At 34.2% G+C, this 22,436-nt stretch overlaps 2 protein-coding genes across 3 annotated transcripts in view; both read right to left on the bottom strand.

The window, feature by feature from the left end:
* Window positions 1-1,624: 1,624 nt before the first annotated feature.
* LOC142977250 (uncharacterized) lies at window positions 1,625-9,809 on the bottom strand. Its single transcript, XM_076121025.1, has 6 exons — window positions 9,650-9,809; window positions 7,904-8,042; window positions 4,196-4,354; window positions 3,592-3,783; window positions 2,995-3,186; window positions 1,625-2,665 (listed from the first exon to the last, which is right to left on the bottom strand). Exons 1-6 carry the CDS (start codon window positions 9,725-9,727, stop codon window positions 2,409-2,411), a joined length of 1,017 nt encoding a protein of 338 aa, XP_075977140.1. The 5' UTR covers window positions 9,728-9,809; the 3' UTR covers window positions 1,625-2,408.
* A 1,494-nt stretch (window positions 9,810-11,303) lies between these two features.
* The window catches only part of FucT6 (alpha-(1,6)-fucosyltransferase 8), a 37,820-nt gene continuing 26,687 nt past the window's right edge, over window positions 11,304-22,436 (bottom strand). For both annotated transcript variants that reach the window (XM_076120589.1, XM_076120588.1), the window contains 7 exons: window positions 21,430-21,529; window positions 20,854-20,991; window positions 20,187-20,340; window positions 19,446-19,619; window positions 18,312-18,470; window positions 17,846-17,920; window positions 11,304-17,503 (listed from right to left, as the gene is read on the bottom strand). In XM_076120589.1, the coding sequence (XP_075976704.1) occupies window positions 17,399-17,503; window positions 17,846-17,920; window positions 18,312-18,470; window positions 19,446-19,619; window positions 20,187-20,340; window positions 20,854-20,991; window positions 21,430-21,529 (905 nt within the window). In that variant the 3' untranslated portion in view covers window positions 11,304-17,398. The remainder of the gene's footprint in view (window positions 17,504-17,845; window positions 17,921-18,311; window positions 18,471-19,445; window positions 19,620-20,186; window positions 20,341-20,853; window positions 20,992-21,429; window positions 21,530-22,436) is intronic.

A 22,436-nucleotide genomic window follows, 5' to 3' on the forward strand; every position in this document is an offset into this window, starting at 1 on the left:
ATTCGATTGTTTATTAAATGAAATAATTCCATTTACATCATTTGGTAGAGTTGTTACACGATCACAGGATACAAAAAATATTGGGCAATTTTTATCGCATCAATTGTCACGACACGACGGTATGAATAAAAAATTAAGGTAAAGAGATATTAAAGACTCCCTGCGGTTAAGAATCCCTTAATGAACATACGAAATATATGTGCCCTAGATCCCTATTAAACCTGCATCAGAAAAACCGGTATGCCCACATTAGAGAATGCCCAAACGTTGTTCCATGACCATTTCTTGACGGGCGTGTGCCTCCTTTCTAGGTAATAGAGATCAATTTAAATTTGTAATCTTGGACATAAGTTAAATCAGTTTTAAGATATCTTGCGAAAACCGACATAGTTTTACTCGTTCATTAATAAGGTTCAACTCTAGCCATGTTTGAATTTGTTTTTATTTATCCCATCACTTCCAGGAGGTTTCGTAAAGGAATTTTTATGGTATTTAGAAGGTTTGGCTGTGATTAGAATCTTATATTGACTGTATAAGGAGATAGGTATGACCGAGTAGTATCACTTACCGACAGCTTTCCATTGTCATAATATGGGTACGTACCTATGTGACAATATCAACTGCCTCTGTAGCACATCGTTAAAGTATGCGGCTACCACGCGGTGGTCCCGAGTTCGAATCGCAAACCAAAAAGCCTCTATGAGCACAATAAAGTGTCTATCCAGTGTCTCTCGCTAGCCATAATGGATACCGCCTTGGATCGTTGAAGTGCTGCAATATAAAGTCGGTAAAAATAAAGTGTACCTGTAGCGCAATTCAATGTAATTTGTACAGTCGAGTATCGAGAGTTTGACGTTAAAAATGTACTGCCAAAATAGTTCTTACGGAGCCCGGTAGAGGCGCTAAACAGTGTAAAATTTCTTAATAGCTAGCTAGCCGGTTTTCGGTAGACAACAGTAAAAGAGCATCGAGCTACTATAATTTGTGCAGATTGTCTACATGTCTACCTATTAACTATAACTACGGGCTCATTTTTATGTCACTCATCTTTAAGTTAAACTCAGAGGGCAATATCAATATTTCAAATCCCTAAACAAGGTTTTTATCCAGTACTTTCTTACATAGATCCAGTAATACCTAGTATAATCTCAAGTTACGTGTTCCTCAACGTCAGATCATGTAATGAAGTAAACACTAATGGCGTAATTACTAACATTGATTTATTGTAGTTTTTGTTACTACATACATTCGTTCTGCTCATTTGCATATTCCATACGCCTAACTAGGTTTTGATTTACGCGAACACGTATTTCCGCTTTTTTATACAATTTCTAATAAGTGCATGTATAGTAATAGTTACATGCAAATGTTATTTGACACAGCCTGGCTCTATAAATTGTGCTGATGACTAATGTGATACTTAACTAAGTAAATCAGCTGCTATTTATGAAATATCATATTATTATGATGTCATAAGTATAATACTCAATAAAAAAAATGGTTAATAATTAAAAAAAATCGAGATACTTACTTCTTTTACGTACATAAAATCACACCTTGTCTCGTCACTTGCCCACATCTTTGCTATAAAACTATTTTGGTCATAAATAAATAAAAAGACGAATTAAATTGTTATAAATTGATTTATTATAATTTAAAATAAATAACTTACATCTAAAACATTTCATTCAAATAAAAATGCTTCATACATTTTCACCATCGTAACCACAAGTCGTATTGTTATTACATTCAAACAAACTTTCATAAATAAATTAAAAACTCTTTCAGTCAAATACAGAACTGTACGTTCGCGTTTAGAAATTAATTCAATACAATATTTATTATCGTTTAAAAATCGACTCAAAACTTTTATATTTTCTGGCTGCTAAGTAACACTCATGTCATAAATGAGAATTTTCACAGTATTCGGAGATTCTATTTTATTAGCTAGATTTTAAATCTCTGATAAAATGATAATCTGCGACCATATATGTATTTTCTTGTTAGTCGTTAAAGGAGTGCTTCCATTTAAAAGACCGATTATAATTTTCTAAACACGAACATAACCAATAAATAAATTATCGCCTAAACCAAGCGTTACACACACATACATACATCTTCTATCAAATATTCAGATTATAGGATTTCTAGATTAAACTGTAGTACCCAAAATTACGTAATCTCATCTTGCATATTATAGCCTCCTACGCCTGCTACATTTTCAATAGAACCTTTTACCGGAATTTTCTTTTAGTCCGGAAATTTTAGTAATTATTTTGACATTTTAACCGACTCTTCATAGAATATCTATCAAAAATGTCACAATTAAACCTCGAAAAGGTTTTCTGGTGAAAATATCGGACGGTTTTGTATTATTACGTAAAAGGGGTATACTTTATTTAACTACATCACTCAGTCTCATTTTCGCCATTATTTGGCTCCGAAGTGGTCGTAGAATTATCCAGACTAATTACAGACAGATCCGTAGCTTCAGTGCTAGTGGTGTTAGTTGTCGCTTCAGTGATAATTTCAGGCGTTTTCTCGCAGTTCTTGCCTGAAGTGCCTGGAGGACAGAGGCATCTGAAGAAACCATCGTTTGACTCCAAAGATTCACATTCACCGCCGTTCTTGCAAGTGTCTGGGTTCTTTTCGCAGTAGTTGAGTTCTGAAAGATGCATTACGTGTTAAATAGTATATTTTTTCGGATCATCTATTATTTAAATTAAATACCCAGTCAAAAATTACAATGCCAAAGTTTATTTCTAATTTATAAAAATAGAAATCATGTATTTACGAAATCTTTATTTTGCTAAAATTAATCATGAATGAACTACCAACGAAGCTTTTGAAAGGAGGCTCCGAATAAGTACGACTAAAACTTCACTTACAATAAATTGTCTTGAAAGGCTAAGTTTATGACGAATACCTCTAGTTCGTAAAGCCTCAGATTTAGGTGCATGTTCGTAATTTATCTGGCCATTTTGAAGATCTTACCTTCATCACACAGCATGCCTCCCCAGCCCTCCTTGCAGATGCACTCCCAGGGCTTGTTGCATGTTCCGTGCACGCAGCCCGGGTACCTGTGGCACTCGTTACAGAAGGTGCCGGTCCAGCCCACCTTGCAGCGGCATTCGCCGGGCCGACGGCAGTAGCCGCGCTCGTTGTGGCAGCCCGGGGCGCAGATAGCTGGAGGAATAACATTATTTATTTAAGTACAGATAAAGAAATGACGTAGGGAGTAGGGACTCATGCAAATTTTGGGCCGTCCCAAACCTGAGGAATACTAATGTCTTTTCAAAGTTATGCTTTCTTTGCTATACCTTATTGTTAAGAGAAGAATCTTATTAAAACTAATTATTTAATAATATAAACAGATCATAAAGGCATACAAAGTCCGTCAGTCTTCCTTGACCAACGTTATAAAAAGACCTGACCAACAGGCCTTGCTAAAAATTAAAAAGTCTTCTGTAGTATTTGAGGTCATATATCAAACACATCTCTCACATTTATGATTAAATCAGAAAAATACAACAACGAAATTTAAAAATGATGGTCGGTACTATCCGCTAAAAAACATATTTAAAGCCTCACCGGTCTGACACAATAGTCCAGTATATCCAGGCAGGCACTTGCACTCTAATGGCTTGTCGCAATAGCCGTGTTGGCATCCAGGCAGTGGCTGACAGTTGCGGCACGTGGGGCCAGACCAGCCCAGCTTGCAGCGGCACTCCCCAGGCGTCTCGCAGAAACCTCTCGTTGCGTGGCAGTCGGAGCGGCAGATGGCTGGAGAAAGATAATAAAATTATTTTGTTTTTATATTGTATTTAGCTTACATTGCGTCAGAAATGATAATCAATAAGTTGAAGTAGTTTTAAGATACGACGTGTAAAACAAATCTTAAACTTTAATAGCTTACTAACTCCAGGAATAATTTGATATCAAATTTAAAACGGTCACGCGAAAGCTTTTACTTAGACCCATCGGTCAAAAGCTTTCGCGTGACCACATTCATATTTCATCAAGTATCACATTGTTTATTTGTTGAAAATAAAATAAATACCATATTTTGAGCTTATTACAGCCTAGGTTTTAAAACTATACTGGGCTCGACAACTGTTTACGGTACCTACAAATCACTTGATGTTAACACCTTTTGAGCTACAAATAGAGGTGCTATATAATAAGGTATACTCACGATCAGAACAGAAGATACCATCCCACCCCTGTCTGCAGATGCACTCGAAGGATTCATTACAGTAGCCATGTTGACAACCAGGTAAAGGAATACACTTGTTGCAGCGCTCGCCGTAGAAGCCTAGCTTACACCGGCATTCGCCTGGACGCTTGCAGTAACCTATAACAAAATAAAAACAGATTAGTTAAAAAGTAATTCGGTGTAATAGTTGTCTGGTAATTGATAAGATTTAGAGCTATCGATATTGCGATTTCGGTGTTTATAACTGAAGTTTTCGAGGGTTATATATCGAAAATTATTTTAATTTTTGTAGCTTGAGAACATTAAACTTCTAAGCCAAGATATTCTTGTTAAGATGCTAGCCTTCACTATGACAGTATCTTTTTATTATTACGTTGTTGTTACACTGGCTCCCCCAAGTCCATTTTTTAAAATATATACATATAATAGCGTCCTATCCAAGTCTTTCTGAACAGACCTATTTGGGCAGGGTTTTACTTGATAATTACGTCGGCATCATAATGACGTCATGACATGAACCATTTCTGGATTCGATACTGTCGAAGAGCTATTTATGGTGTCCATTGCACAATGATAGAAAGAGAGAGTGACTATTACTTATGCAAAACGTGCAGCAAAGCCCATCCCTGATCGGAATTATAATTAGATTATAATCAATCGGAAACGTAACTTGTTGTGGAGAAAGATGATTATTGAAAAACAAACAAACAAGAATAAGCTAATTTTATTTCAAAGTAAAATGCGTATTCGCGTTATTTCCCGTATTCTATTATACGTACATATTATATTAAACAAGCAACGTTGGTTGATTTTGAGGTACCAACACAGAAGCAGCCCAGGCATAAAAGATCGCTTAACCCATTGATCCATACTAATATTATAACTGCAAAAGTAACTCTGTCTGTCTGTCTGTCTGCTACTCAATCACGCCTAAACTACTGAACCAATTTGCATGAAATTTGGTATGGAGACATTTTGATACCCGAGAAAGGACATAGGCTATATATCATCACGCTACGACCAAAAGGAGCAGAGTACCAGTAAAAAATGTCACAAAAACGGGGAAAAATTTCACCCATTCTCTCTTATTGGACGCTAGCGAAGTTGCGCGAAGCAGCTAGTTACTGATAAATCTATACTATTACTATACTATTATATATTATATTATACTATTATAAAGCTGAAGAGTTAGTTTGTTTGTTTGCTTGAACCCGCTATTAAATTCTTTCTGTGTTAGATAGCCCATTTACCGAGGAAGGCTATATATTATCACGCTACGACCGATAGGAGCATAGTCCCAGTAAAAAATGTTACACAAACGGGGAAAATTAGGACCCATTCTATCTTATGTGACGCAAGCGAAGTTGCGCGGGTCAGCTACTATAATAAATATAGTATAGTAAATCCTAAGATTAAATAATAAATATACTATAATAAATAAACTATAGTAAATCCTAAGATTTTCCGGTATAACCTAAGATTTACCAACTCGCAATGGTAAAAGTCCGAACAATTCTTTTATTTCGAACTTTTACCTATATTTACTTGATGATGTCGAGATGTCGCCGGAGCCCCGCTTCGCGGGGCTCCTCCTTCTGGGTGGTTAAAAAAAATAACCACGAAGGCTAAGGTGAGAGCTTCGCTTCGCTCGCTTCCACCTTAGCCTTCTAACCTAACCTACCCATGTCGCTTTGCCCAAAACTCCTTCTTTATAACTATGTCACAGTATATAATTATACCGTGAAATAGTTAGAAACATAGTTATGAAGGAGGATTTTTTTATATATCGTAACATAGTTTTTAAACTCTGGCTTGTTCGGACTTTTACCATTGAGAGTTGGTAAATCTTAGGTTCGGGCTTTTACAGTAACATATATAACTTAATATGATCTCTCTACAAACAATAACTATGTATTTGCAGTATTATTCGATTGATAGCTGTATTTATTTCTAGACAGTCTACCGCTATCAAAACAGCTTCATTTACCTAACAGTACAGGCAATCAGATGTTGAACAAAAACTGTCATGTCGGCGAGTGCTAATGAGAATGAAATGGAACGTGCCGTTATATCTGCTCGTGTACATAGTATTGCAAATGTATCTTGTGTTTGTTTGATTTATCAAGTTACTATCTGATGCCGACGACTCCATCTGCTTGGAAATACTTCCCAAGGTTCAAATCTTGTGTACCTATACAGTATTTGTGAGCTAAATTTTAATTCTCATTCAGAAGTTTTCAAGTTTAAAAGTAGGTAATAGCATCCATCCAAATGCAGTTTGAATATTATTATAAGTCGGATTTTCAAGAAAGGATTCGGTCAATATATTCAGGCATTTTCTTTTCTAACCGTGGATTAAATATAATTTAATTTTAGCAGTGAAAATACTATTATTTCCATTCCCAAACATCTATTAATTTGTAAATTTGACAGTTGCATAAATTACAAATCCATTTATCAAACTAAGTATAACTTCCTTGCACATAAATAACAGAAAAAAACCTAATAATAATTTGTAAAAAAGTAATATTTAGCTTTCTAAATAATATTGACTGCACGCTTTCTATTTGAAAGTCGGTGCACACAGTGCAGTCTTGGTTAGAACATGACTAACTATCTGACCTACTGACTGACTAAGTGACAAGATTAATGTAGCTACATCTTTTATCTCGAGATAGAAATAGGGGGCTAAGCATCTTTGTGTTAAGGTTTAAGTGTGAATTGTCTACAAGAAAATAATGCTTTATAACGGGGTTCAAACCTATGTCAATGTACAATAGACTTTTAGAAGTTTGCCTGCCAGTCATTTACGATCTCATGGCAAAACCATTAAACGAATTTTGATAAAATTTTACTTGGAATAAAATGGCAAAATCGGGTTCAATAACTTGATTGAAAAAAATAAGTGGCTTAATAAGGGATGAAACATCGACCGTGTGGAGCGAAGCGTCAGAATTTCCGTTTATCTAGCTTATAATTATTCCATGAGTAAAAGATATCTCACGTGAAATAAACAGCCGTCAATTGTATATTACTGTGGTATAAATAATGCCTTAAACTCAAAACAGTACCATACATTGTTTCACACAAGTTTCGTTCACATAATTCGTTACATAAATAATTAATATACAGGTCCTGCCACGTCTCATTACTTCTTCTAAAGATAATAGCATGACTTGTGGACGTAACTTAAGGATAAAGAAATTAAATCAACCGATAAACCGTGATATCACATGATAGCCTAGTTATCTTCGGTTCGGTTTAGTTTCGTAACTACTTAATTGTAGAGAGACGATATTTTTGACAAGCTGTTTCGACAGTATACAGGTTTTTACTAATCCAGTTTATACGATAAACGTAAAACTGCATTATCATTTTGTATCACTCCTAAATCTAATTTCTATATAAACCTCTAGCTTGTTCCTTTATACATACAAAGTCTTTAGACATAATAAGACACACAAAGCAAAGGTATTTTATCAACAACTATAAGCGGCGTCCTGATACAGTTCTGTTTAACATAATAGCAAACAACAAAACAAAATATTAATATCGACATACATCGACAATCTGTGTAAATGATGAGCTTCATGTAGGCAACTCCTACATGAAACTCATCATTCACACGTTGCTTCAAGCATCCTAACGTCTATAAGGTAACTATAATACCACAAATGTGAAGCTTACCTTGCAGCGGGTCGCAGCCCTTCTTACAAATAGGTACATCGCAGAGGTCTCCCTGCCAGCCGGGGTGGCATTTGGGCTCGCCCTTGTCGTCACAGATGTAATGGCTGTGCTCACTCTGCACTGCTGGCAGCTCACACGCCTGGAGAATAAGACACATTTAGTATTTAGAAGAAAAAATAATAGGCTCAACAGTACAGTTTAGCTATTTTGACATAATACATTGTATGAAGTTAAGTTTGGACTGAATTAAAACTTGCAATGTGACTAATTTAATACTGGAATTAACGCGAACACGCATTTTGCCTTAAAATGCCTTACGTTTCAGCGCAGGTTGCACTCTCCGTGGTCGCACGCTGAGTTTCGCGTTAATTCCCGAAAAACATACTGGTTATTTAATATCTAATAACCTATGGTTTTGTATGCAGGCTGAGTTTATTTAATGGTAAATTATCAACACTTTTTCTATTCTCGGAGCTGAGTCATGAAAGAAGGTATGCGATAATCATCACCTAGCTTTGAATCTGATTTTCTTTTAGATTATAAGCTACTAACGTCTTATATGCTATTAAACGCACGCACGAAATATTTTCTTCTTTGTCTTAGTATAGTAAATTATTGTCAGTTATTACAAAAAGTTTAAAGTTGAAAATGGATCCTTTTATTTGAGTCTAGGAATCATTGTGTTAAAGACGTCACCATACACAGAGTTGCATGTTATTGTTTTTGTCCTAATATGTAAAAACTTGTGTTTTCGACGTGATAATGTTTTTCTATTACTTAGGTAATTTAGAAGATCATATTTCATACTCTTTTACCTAGAATAATCGATTATTGTGTCTTTGTTTTCCCGCCTCGTACCTATAGTATGATGAGTAGATGAATTTACACCTAATAACTACTAAACAAAAGTAATTGTTGTCTGTTGTTACCGAAAAAAGATTGTTTGCTTTTCAAAATACCTACTTATCTTCGAAAATTATGACAAAGGTAAGCATCGCAAGTAACTCTATGTAAAAAATGGGCACAAAATGCTTTTAAATGCGTTGCAATACGGAAGTTCTGAGTGGGAATCGAACTCACTACACCAACGCGCGCCATTAAAGCTTATCAGTCCTCTAGATTTATGCACATACAAAGGAATAAAAAGCTACATAGAAAGCGTCTACTCCTTTCATCCTACGATCAGGATGACGCGTAAAGATCTCGCGCACGCAGGAACTTTCTAATATGAGTCGCGAGAAAGCAACGAGAAAGTGTGCCGCGGGAAAACGCCGGTGAAAACATTTGTCTATCACTTGCTTTTTTAAATAACTTATTTATTTAATAAATAAATTATGTTTAGCAATAAGAACCTTATACGAAATGTATCTTTTTTATAAGTTTTTTTTGTACGACAGCCTTTTTTTATCAATGTCGTTGACACACTGCCAGTGTTTGTTTGTTTTCAAAAGTTTAGTAATGGATTCATAAATAGATCAACTTGTTTTGTAAACGTGTTTGCCGCTTTTTAATTAATTTACAAGATTGCGACAACTGCATAACATTTTCTACAATTTAGTTCTTCACTAATTTTATTTTAATTGCCTCTACTTCATTTACTGACCTAAACAAGCAACCATTTTTTTATCTCCTATAAAAAACCACGCTTAAGTTTTCTATCACAAGAAATACTCCAAAAGCTTCTATTAAACTTGACCTACATAAACCACAAAAAAAATACTCAAAGAAAGTACAAAGAGAACAAACCTGCTTCTTCCATTTAGGCAGATGCTTCGCCGGCAGCACAGAATTCACGAAACACACAAATACGATAACAGTCCTCATCTTAGCCCATTTACTTAAGATGTGCAGTGTGATGCGCGCGCGAGTCAACCTCTTACTGTTATGTCGTGTTATTGAACTTCACTCTAGAGGGGCTACTTTCGCCGGCATCGCTTTTTACGAGGCCATCAAAAGTGAGATTTTATGTCACGGATCATTAAGCGGGGATAGTTCTCGAAATTATACTAAATATAAACTTATTTAAATACTTAATTAGTTATTAGAATCGTGAAAACTTGTCTACATAATATATTAAGTGTTAAAGTTCTAAATGGAAATAGAAATAACCATTTCTGGTGCAGTGATAAGTAACAGGATTCTTTTCAATGACGTGTGTTAAGTATCTAAAAACTCTTTTTCAAGTTTTATATGTTTTGATTTCCCGATAAAAATGCCAGGTGCAATTTTTTTATTCTAATTTCCAACTTTGGTAGGATATGGAATCCCTTACAATAAAAATAATAAAAGATTTCATTGAAGCTAATATTAAATTGAACTTGGGTTAAAAAAAAGTCTAGAATTCGCGGTGTAAGTAGTTACACTGAATAAATAGCACATATCATGCACTATATTGTAGCTGATTTTAAAAGAATAAATTAACAGTAGTTTCCATAAATAAAAATACCCAAATGATATGTAAAATCAAACGCCCGCTGTTTTCATGGCTACAATCAATAATTTCTACCTGATTACATTATGGAAATCCCGGTTGGTGTGCAGTTCGGATGCATTGCTTTACACATTACAGGAAAACAGTATTATCGAGTAACGGTGATACGGTAGCCACTGCAAGTAGGGTACGAGTACCGGTGGCACGACTTACAAAATACCTTTATTATTTTTATGTATTTCTGTAAATTAACTGTACATTTTAATTGTTGGAAAGGAGTGTGAGTCAGGTTAAAAGGTACAGATTTCTGGTAATTTAATTTTAAAACATGCGTTTTAGTGACCAGGAGGCCTCGTTTAGCTCAGATATATTTAAATTGTGACCTTTTACTTCTATTTTATCATTAGGGAACTAAAGTCCACAAAAAACCTTTCAAATTGCTAACGGTTTATTTTAGGTACTAATTCTGATATCCATCTTAAGTTCAGAGAGTTTTTAGATGGTCATTGCATTCATTTACTCAATACTTAAATTACTATCTGAACGTAAAAATATAAATAAATCAACTCACGCAGGTTATGTGATTCCAAACTAAGCAGAGGTTGTATTTTTTTTCTATTAATAGGTTTTCAAAATATTCAGCCAACACTTTACCAGTGTGTTTACCCTATTCAGTGCGACGTTCGCGAGTAACACTTTTACGCGTATACTTCCAAGAATCGCTGCAGGAAAATTATCGCGATATGATACGGTAAAAGTTAATCTATTCTTTTATAGGCCCACTATGACGACTAACTAGTTGTGTCTTACTCCTGTTGTGCTAAGAAAATGTGTTTAAATCACGCTAGAAAACATTAGATATAACACATTTTTTAATATAAAGCGCAATGAGTAAGAATCGAACCTAAAGCAAAGATCTTAACTACTTTTTTTGATTTCAGTAATAGGGAATGGAATAAAAATTCAATATACCTTCACATGTTACCATTTATTTATATTATTTTCTTTCTATATACACTATATTATAAAGCTATATACACACATTTTAGGTCCATGTTACATTATCATCAGTTTTACATACATCTTACAGAAGCTCTGAGCGATACAAAGTTAAAAAATACACCACATATCACCGCTTTAGTAACTTATACACTATTGACAATAAATAAAAATGGAATAACACAACGTGTAGAACTACCTTTACAGATAGGCAATAGGCATAATACGTAAACTTGCCATGAACAGAAAAAAAAAGTTAGTGGCCATAGACAATAAAGTTCGAAATTGAAACATTTTAAAAATAAATTGCACTAACGTTGACGAGAATACATATATGTTTTTGTTATGTTTTTAATAATATTTTTTGTCTATACTTTCACAGATATAAGGCAGTACGTATTATAGCACATGGATTAAACATTTCGTTTATAGTTTTTGGGTTGTAACATACATAAATGCATCGATCGCGTATAGTGTAACATTATGCGTAGAAACCTCGTATGGTTGAAATCATATTATTATAGAAAACTTCCGAATCACCAAATTTCCTAGTATCCAAAAATATGTACGTAAAGTTAAAAAGAAATTATACCAATACAGGTATTTATTTTCTAAAGTTCATTGTTCCAATAAAAGAAAAAAGTTTTTCAAACATTATTCTTATATCGCAAAATGGCGTCATACGAGGTTTATTTACTTACTACATTAACATAGTCATAAATAATAAGATAAATAAAAATAAAAACAACAAAATCACAAATACCTACGTTTAAAATTACATGAGCAATTTTTTACAAATAAATAGGAATTTAGACATCGAAAAAAAAACAAAAAAGAGATAATCTTGAGACCTAGATTTTTTTCAGTGTTTGTAGCCTATGAGCCAGGTCATGGGGTTTCATCATGGGCCGAATTATATTCAGATCTTTCACAATACTTTTATTTTGTCGCCAATCTTAAAATTAATATGTCTTGTATTTATTAAGGAATATCTTGTATAACAAACAATGTTTAGTGAACTTTGCAATTTTTTTTTAAGATGGCAATTTAATAAAATACAAGTGGCAACACAGTTGGTTTCAGAAATACACCTTTTTTATTGCATTTCAACACTTGCTTTGCCAAATAAACTGTACAAAACAATATTTATAAGTTGCAAATGCAAGTTGCTAAATAAAAAAGAACAGATCTTCTGCTAGTTTCTTTACTACTTTCTGTTTTATTATATATTTAATTGAACTAAATACAAATATTCCTTAATAAATAAAAGACATTACTAAACCACTACACCAGATACTTTAACTAAACACTATCTACAAAATTACTGTAACAGAATCATCTATCTCTCTCATTCTAACTGCCCGTTTATAATTCTTACTCTTTCTTACAATTTTGTTGCCTAATCAAATAATTTGAGACGATCGTGGAGAGACTCTTAAAATATTACCACAGTATGTATACTCATACGAGTTACTTAAAAATACGACAACACAAGTGTTTGTTGCTTTTGATGCTACTGCTCTGCAAGCATAAACTTAAGTTTTACACATTTAGAAGTAGCATTGTAGCTATTTCCAATAATCTGAGGTTTGAACAGAAACGTGTACACATTTTAATCTCGGTCTAGCTTTTGTTTCTTAACTAGATCGATTGTAAGCTTTGAGCAATAGAAAAAAATGCTTTGATAATGAATTTCAGTAAGTGCCAAGATAAGAAGCATTACTAAAATGTTAAAAAATGTGATTAAATGAAAAACACGTTTCACTAACAAAAAAAATAGGTAAACGACTATTATGTTTACTAACAGATTATTTAAATTAAAAGCATAAGTATATCTAACTTCTTGAAACCGAACTACTTATTCATTTTACAGTATTTCCTACAGTACACAGTAGCGCCAAAACACAAAACGTACACAAACGATACACAGAAAGTACACATAACATATATTTGACGTAGGCCGGATTACAACGTACATGTCAGTTATGTACTCTTATTGATATAGGTTCAAATTCATTCCATTTCATATAGGTTGATGGAATATTGTGAGCGTGTTTGAGTAGTATGTTGTTCACTGAAGCATCGACTATGTACAATTGAACGATTGAATCATGTATGAAAGTCTAATATATACGCATTTGAATAGTGTATGGTCGTTTGATTATTAACTTTGGCTCCAAATATGACCATTGCGGGGTAAATAGGGAAAAAATTATCACAATATGTATTGTACATACGTTGAGAGATTTTTACTATTTAAGCTGGAAAAATAATGATTGTTGACATAAATATTTGTTTCTATAAAGAATTGAATTAAACGATTCAATTAAAGTTATATTGGCGTTATAATTATGTTAAACGATGACCTACATGCACCATCAATGAACGCTTTCTAAAAAAAATAATTGCTACTATTTGCTGCTAAAGTCAGAATAGCAAAGAAGGCAAAGTAATAGTGGGCACTATTTTTTTTATTAAACATAATATAGTACCCTAATCAATCATAAATCATAAATAAAACCATTTTACATTACTTCCTTCCATTATTGTTGTTCAATAATGCATATAAAACAATACAAGTGCGTGTGACCGACATCAATCAACATAGCGCCTCAGTGAACACAACGGATCATGACTATGTGTAAAAAATAAGGAACGAACTCGATATGGAATGTATGTACTGGTGAATGGCTATGAATTTAACTTTATTTATATCTTGAACTTCAAAACGCATGTTAGTATTGTCAAAATATGGTTTTATTATGGCTATAGCCCAGTTTTATAAGTGCCTGATAATTTATCTGCTGGGTAGTGATAGCAAATGCATGAAAACCACCGTCAAAGTTTGATAGCTTTCTGAGCATTCTGATAAACTTATACATAAACTGGCCATTAGATTCCTGGGTGGCTCCTCAAAAATCAAGGTAACTTAGTTTTGCTTTATGTTTTGGCCAGATAACTGAACGTGACATAGCAACTTCAACTTCTATAGAAACTCAACATTTTCTGTTATTTCGAGTTGCTCGGCAACTATCGACAATACGTCAAATACTATTGAGTATTTGACATTTAAACGATGAGCCTTCGATAGTATCGAATCGAAAGTTTGTGTTGTCGATAACTATTACTTACGTACTGAGGTTCAGATATAAAAAAGTTTTATGTAAAGAGTTTCATGTTAGTTTTGAACTGTTAGTTACATTTAAATGCAAGGTTGTTAAGTAAATCTTTCAGGTACAAAACTCTGAAATTACTGTAATGTCGTGTTTGAGTAAATGCTCTTATAAGTATTAACTTTCAACTAAAGATATACGGTTACTTAAACGGCGAATAGAGAACATTTTTGTTGTTACGTTTTTGAGTATTATAATTTATTGAAGGGATACTATGGGACATGTCCCTGGACACATGACATAATGCGGCTTTACTCGCTGTAACACGCGTCATTCGTCGCTACGGTCGTAGGTCGCATGCGGGCTTATCATGTATCTCAGTTGACAACCAGTATTAGTCAAGTTGATGCTCACTATTCAGTACATTGCTGCTTTGACGTGACATATTAATCACTAGAATCTAAGGAAGAAAGTAATGTACAGCATAGTGGCTTTCAAATAGTTATCAAGTGGGATACGTGGTAGCCCCCCACACATATTGAAGAACATTTGTCCCCTATTGTATCCCTAATTTAGTACATTCTCAATTCATTTTGTGACATTTTTTTATACTTTATTGTTTAATGTTTTTAAATTATGCAGTTCAATGTTATAATCAATTGTTTTAAATTAAGAAATAAAATAATGCCCGTAACATATTATTATGTCGGTTGATTCGTTATAAGTTTATAAGGATTTTTAAATAAATCACGCTTACAATTTTACTAGTATTCGAGTTACTATGTTGATAAGTATTGGGCTGTCATGACAAAAATATTTTCAAACTATTACCACCAATAATCTCTATACATGCCACCATTTGAGAGAGTGAATTACAATAAAAAAAGTTTTTCTCTTTGTCTGATTTATCTGTGCCGGAATTATGTGTTAAAAGACATGCAGGGAACCGCGATTTTAAAAATCTATGTTTTTAAACTCTCGCGACTAGTACACATAATATTATAATGCAACGGGTCTTATACGCGATTGAAAATTTAAAGGTTTGGATACCTTATTTGCTGCCCGACGTTTCGATCGCATTTGATCGCATTGACAGTCAGCTCGTGACCACGGTCGTTGTAATGCGATCGAAACGTCGGGCAGCAAATAAGGTATCCAAACCTTTAAATTTTCAATCGCGTATAAGACCCGTTGCATTATAATATTATGTTTAAAAATCTATTCTATTATATTACGGATTCTGACAAACCGTAGTACCAGTCTATTAATATACAGACCTACTGTTCTTCAACACACTATTACCAAAAAGTTAACGTAAGTAACTAAGATTTTTTTATTTCAGACTGAACGTTCATAAACATTCCTATTATCCACTGAATAAGAACCATGACAAACCAATTAAATAAGATGATCAAAGCATAAACTTTGCCCAATTCTTATCAACATTATAGTAAATTTTAACAATATAACAAGCCCGTAAAAGACGCTTATGAAAACTTGAACGATCGTAGACATTTCTATCTATACAAGTATCATTAATCTTTACCTTACAAACGGTAAGCAGTACCGATGCGTACGAAATTCACTATTACCCGGTTTCCGAGGTATATTTAACAGTAGTTTATCTTTATAGAAAAGACAACTCCCGCACTAAGAATTGGTCTTATGTCGCAGGGACTTTTACTAACATACAAACACCGGACGTACAACCAGATCCGAAACAATTATTTGTGAATAGCACAAATTTTAATAATTGCTCCGTGTGGGAATCAAACCCACGACCTTCCAACGCAATCGTAGTGGCGTGGCTACCTAAACCACTGCACCACAGAGGCAGTTTATCTTTTCAATTGTCATGTTTATATGAGGTTAAACGCTATTGAATAGATAAACTACCACTAAATGTACCTCAGGAACCGGAGGTAAGACCGCCAGTGTACAGTCACTGGCAAAAATATATACACTGTCTCGTTTTCTAAAGCATTTTTATCAATAAAAAATAATTAAATTATTCCTTTATATTAACTTTATAGTAATTTAACAATCATTGCATTTTGTCCGTTGAATAATAGCAATAATAAAATTGATATTTTCATATGAAAAGTACGACTAAAATGTGACAGTGTATACATAATTCTGACGTTGACTGTATAATTTTTCTAATATTGCTTTTTATTTATACTATTTTTGTATGATCTTATGATGGTTGCATTTTGTAAAGACAACTTCCGTACTAGGAATTATTGATTTTCGTTACTTTAGTATTTCTTTGAAACGATTGTATGACTTTACTTAAACATAAATTAAGGCATAATCAAATTGCTAAGTATGAAAAAAAACAATTACTAAGAAAAGGTCTCCTTCCGGAAAAAGGAAAGAGGGCTTTAGTTTACCACGCTGGCAAACAGCAGGACTTTTCATACTTTCAAGAACTGTTTCAAAAACTTCCAAGCATCCAAGATTTCATCAAAATATTTTTTCTTCACCATTAAAACAAGTCGTAAGTTTACCAACACTTAAATCTTGCCAATAAAACCACAAATATGTGTATAAGTAGAATCATACAATTGTTTCTAAATCATTAAAATCAGATACGGTATTGGAGGTACGCGTGACAATCTATTTCATGGTAATTTTCAAACAATACCTCAACAATAGTTAATATTCCACTGTATTTTTCATACTGTTAAATAAATACATATACGACAATATATTGCCATCTTTTTCTAACAACACATTGTTATATATCACCGTCTCATTTTAGTGGGTGAAACGTAAAGTTATACAACAATATATTGCTATCCCTCTCTCACAACACATTGTTATATATCACCGTCTCATTCCAGTAGGTGTGACGTAATGTTATATAACAATATATTGCCATCTCGTCTCCGTCTCTTTCTAGTGGGTGTAAAGTAATGTTTTGTATGGCATATTGTACCTATGTGTGGTCTATAAGTCCTTTTGTCTCGTGTCGTACATCGGCACTTGCTTGTACTCAGGGAACGGGTATAGTACTAGATGATCCGCGGTCTTGTACCATGGGATAAGTCCGTTCTGGAAGAGAAATTATACAATTAGTTTGTTGTAAAGTCTTCATGTTATAAAGATAATGGTATTAAGATGTTTAACATATGACATTTTTTCGCATTATCTGTTACTCTCGGATAGTTCTGGTACCAGATTTTGAAGAATTATTGAACATTGCCTCCGAAACTTATTATTTTGGTATTATAGATTTTTTGTCAATATCCGAATACAGAACTCCCTCCCCTTGTAACCAAATATAAAAAAAGCTTTTAAAACAAATACACCAACTGATGATTAACAAAGAAATAATATGTAATAAATTACGAGCGTGTTTACGAATAATAATAATAATATGAACATAAAACTTACCAAATTAGATTTTTTATTAGTCCCCCGCCCGTAACCGTTCCAATGGTTACCCGCGATACCTATTAGGTCGCCAACCTGAAATACAACATTAATTTTATAACAACACACTTTTTACAAGCAAGGTTGCAAGGCGCTATTGATCTCTTCTAATTTATATTAGAATATTCTCAATATAGTAGCCCGGAGTTTGTTAACGTGCGTGTTATGACTACAGGCTCAACCCCTATTACATGGGACTATCATTGTTTATAGCGAAATATGGGTGTGTTTCATACACCTCTGAATACACCTTTGGTTATAACAAGAGTGACAGTATATAAGGTGGATTACCCAAATAAGGCGGGATGTCCGAAAGTGGGATTTTTTTATTAGGATATAGGCTTTATTTAGGTTACCCACTTTTTTTAGCATCGAAATCGTTTTATTCCTTTCAAAATCCTAAAAAAATCTTGTCAAATTAACATACCTCGAAAGCAATATCTTGATTAGATCCATCATTGGTCATGACTGCAATACGATCGTGCGAGTTCTGACCGCCGAAGTAGTAGATATCGTCGAGTGAGAAGAAACTGTCCGACGCGTCCACTCTGTTTGTCTGCATCATCTCGTAGGCTACGCGACCCACCTGACACAAAAGTAAATGATATACTTATAAATGACTAGCTGACCCGCGCAACTTCGCTTGCGTCACATAAAAGAGAATGGGTCAAAATTTTCCCCGTTTTAGTAACATTTTTTACTGGTACTCTGCTCCTATTGGTCGTAGCGAGATGATATATAGCCTATAACCTTCCTCGATAAATGGGCTATAGATAGCCCATCTAACACTGAAATATTTTTTCAAATCGGACCAGTAGTTTCTGAGATTAGTGCGTTCAAACAAACAAACAAACAAACAAACAAACAAACTCTCAGCTTTATAATATTAGTATAGATTAGTATAGATTTAACTTGATTTGGCTTGACTTTTTGTTCAAAATAATAGTAATAGTAGTTAAGTACAATAGTCTTGAATGACCTAGGCTGAAGTCATTTAATATGGTAGATTTCTTTTCGTTTACTAATTCTTGGTGAGAAATATCTGAAAATCGAAGTGGCTGAGACTGTTTGACGGAGAATTTCAAACTTTTGTAAATATCACAGTATTGACATAGAGTTAATGACACGGGCTGATATAAAGTCAGGGCATAACTTCTTCGAGTTAGTTTTCTGGCATAACAGCTATATAAATATTCATATTTTAATATAATGGCGAAAGAGGGCATTTACGAGTAGACCTCTTAACCGATCCCGATTAAATTAAGCATGGAGATTGTTGAGGACCTGGGTCGAACATTAGCTACCTTTTTCGAAATATATACCGATTTTCTAAGTGGTCATATAGGTGCCGCCAAACAACTTGAACAATTTCGCTACATCTTAGTGAACGATTTTTAGGTCAGTTTAGGTATAATAGTTTTGCGCAAAGGCGAGGACGTTTCAGCTTCGACCATCCGACTGGTATAACAGCCAACCAATTAGTGTCCTCTGCACTGGGCCTACATTCTGTTTACTTTCTAATACAGCAAGTAATGTTCAAGTTGTTTGGCGACGTCTATACCTGGCTACTGAAGGTGCACACGATGTAGTCGCACATGGCGAGCATGTGCAGGTCCACGAGCAGGCCCGTGAGCGACAGCGGCGTGTAGCGCCGGTGCGTGGCCGCCGTCTTGGCGATGGACGGGTCGCCCAGGAACGTGTACTCCGGGTACTTGCTGCGAGCGTCTTCTAACACCTGGATAACATACAAAAATAAGTATAGTCCATATTTAAAAGCTCGTACTACAGTACGCCTCCACTTCTTGTGATATTCGAATGCCACTCGTATGCTGCTTCAAGGGAATGTGTTGAAGGCGTCGGCGATGTAGGCGACCTCTCCCTGGGCTGCCAAGTCCTCCGCCAGGACCCTAACGCGTGCAAAAGCGTCGATTGTTGAGCGTCCCTTGCGGAAACCAAATTTTTGGTCCGAAAACAATGGCAAGAAATCAATCTAGGAATAGGGATTGTGTGATAAACAACACCTCGTTACGAAACATCGTTAACGTCTAGTAAGCAGAAGAAATATTCTATTTAGAATCGTTATAAAAATATTACAAACACCTGCCATGGAATAATATAAAACAACAATGCATCACGAAAGTTTAAATGTTGTAAATAAGTACAGATATGCCTACTTCTACAGATCTGTTGGAAGAAGCACAAAAGAGACCAAAAGTGACTGTCACGTTGCAATTGTAACCCGTTTGTGAAGGTAATATTTTCAGCTAGGGCTTATCCAATGTTTTAAAAATGTTATACTCACGTTAGCATCATCAGTAGCTAAGTAAACTCTTCTCGTATCAACGCGCCGCGTGAGTTCCAGCTTGTCGTAGTAGTCTTTCACGTGCGCCATGTACTCGTGTATGTGGTGGAACGCTGCTTCCGTTCCCACTTTGTCTGTCCGCCTTATATGTACCCTGAGGAAAAAAAAGGAGTATTTAATAACTTTCACTACTGGTTTTATGTTAGGCATGGCTCTTCTGTCAGTATGAGAAAGAATATAATTAGACAAAGACGAAATGCGAGTGGTTGGTCATACAGCGTATACCTAAAGTATACGTAACTTTACGTATACGTAGATTAATCGTTTTACTTGATTGTTATAGCAACAAATACTTATTATATTAAGTACCTACTACATAAGATATGCCTTGATTACAAACTTAATAATCTAATGCTCTTTTGTCAGACTATAGTGGCAGCACTCGGTAATCATACTAGATGTATTGAAACAAAGGTTTTACTAAAAGAAAATAGCATATTTTAAATGTAGTATTCGGAACAATGTACATATAGATAAAACCCATATTAGCCGAATTTACGTTATTAGGAAAGGCTTAAATTTTTTTTTTTTTTATTTATCCTACAGATAGTATTTACTATATTTGTTCGTCATGAAAATGGTTTTTTCATAGTTGAATATTACTTACCCAACAATAGGCGTCTTGAAGTTCATCTTAGCAATAGTGTCGTTGATCGCTCTCTGCATCGCTGTCTTCGGCTTCAGTATGTATTTGAGCATCTGTCCCACCCACCATGACGCTGGGTCACCGTTGAAACGTACTATCCTGTTGGCAAACAGACAATGTGGTTTTAAAACAAACCTAGGTAGAGAGGTAAGACGTCACCTAGCGAATTCTAGCACTAGTAAATATACTAGTTAACTTATTTTCATAGCGCAAATTAGTATTTTTATAAAACTGATTGTTCTGACCATTTTGTAACGCAATTCAACAGAATTGTATCGTAAATATAATTTATTGTAAGAGGATCAAATCACACAGTTACAGTGTGTTGTAATCGTCAATAATACGTTAAAATTGATCGCAGATTTATAATATGGCAACACCATGCATATTACTCGAAAGAAATCAGCTCAAATATTAAGAAAGAAAGAGACATTTTATTTATATTATGGATTTTTTCTTGCATCTAGCTAATTAAATGACATCAATTTAATCTTAATGCTATTTTACAACGAAGAAACTTAAAGTATATAAACTCACCGATGCGCCAAATCCTTAGGTATAGCGAGCGGTAAGAACTTCGGCTTCTGCGATATAGAGTCGATGAACGGCAGAGAGATCACCTTCGCGTCGTACGTCACTGGAAATATATTTAACACATAACCTATAAAAGAGATATAGTGAAATGGCTCGTATGCATTGAGGTATAGAGACTATTATTCTTTTGAGAAAATAATTGTGTAATTTGTTGTTACTATGACATTTTGTCTAACTGAAAAATTCTGAAATTGTTAAAGAATTGTCTCAATTTCAAAGCTCATAGTAGATTTAATAAAGGTGTATAGGTAAGATTGCTCACAAATATTTTTTATATTAATGTTGGTAACTATGAAAACCTTTGGAAATAATGACTGAGCACTTTTTCTGATATGTTTAATTAATGTGTATCTTGAGACTTTACTTGTATTATCGTTAAATCATATTCGTGCTTTGACTAACAAACACTGACAATACGCTTCGTTCTTGTAATTTACACTTAATAAGATATCCTACAACAATTTATAACATAAATCACATATATATTTTTAATTGTAACAAATAATTATCACATGGTGCAACACATAATATTTTGTTTACCATAACCCAATGTGAAGGGTTAAATACATTTCTTAATAATAATAAATAATTAATTCACCCTTATCTTTGCCGAAATCCATATAATATATCTTATCGCGCGCTTTTACCCACGTAGACCCTGGAGAGATTCATATAGGAATTTAAATTGTATTCTTTCTTACGAGTGGTTAGTGGCCTACCTAGTGTCAAAGATTTTCAAGATACCCGAAGACCTTTGTAGTAACTTGACGACTGTTAAAATAATTGAAAACGCTCCTAGTCGTTTTAAATTATTATAACGTTTTGCGTGCCTTAGAAAGCATAAAAATTATCCGCTAAAAAGCACAATGTAAACCTTCGGTAAATCTTCAACCTTCTGAAGGTTGCTTGACTCGCTTACCATGATCGATGACCAGTAAGCTGCCTATAAA

Source organism: Anticarsia gemmatalis, chromosome 12 (genome assembly GCF_050436995.1).
Source record: "Anticarsia gemmatalis isolate Benzon Research Colony breed Stoneville strain chromosome 12, ilAntGemm2 primary, whole genome shotgun sequence".
NCBI classification, from domain to species: domain Eukaryota; kingdom Metazoa; phylum Arthropoda; class Insecta; order Lepidoptera; family Erebidae; genus Anticarsia; species Anticarsia gemmatalis.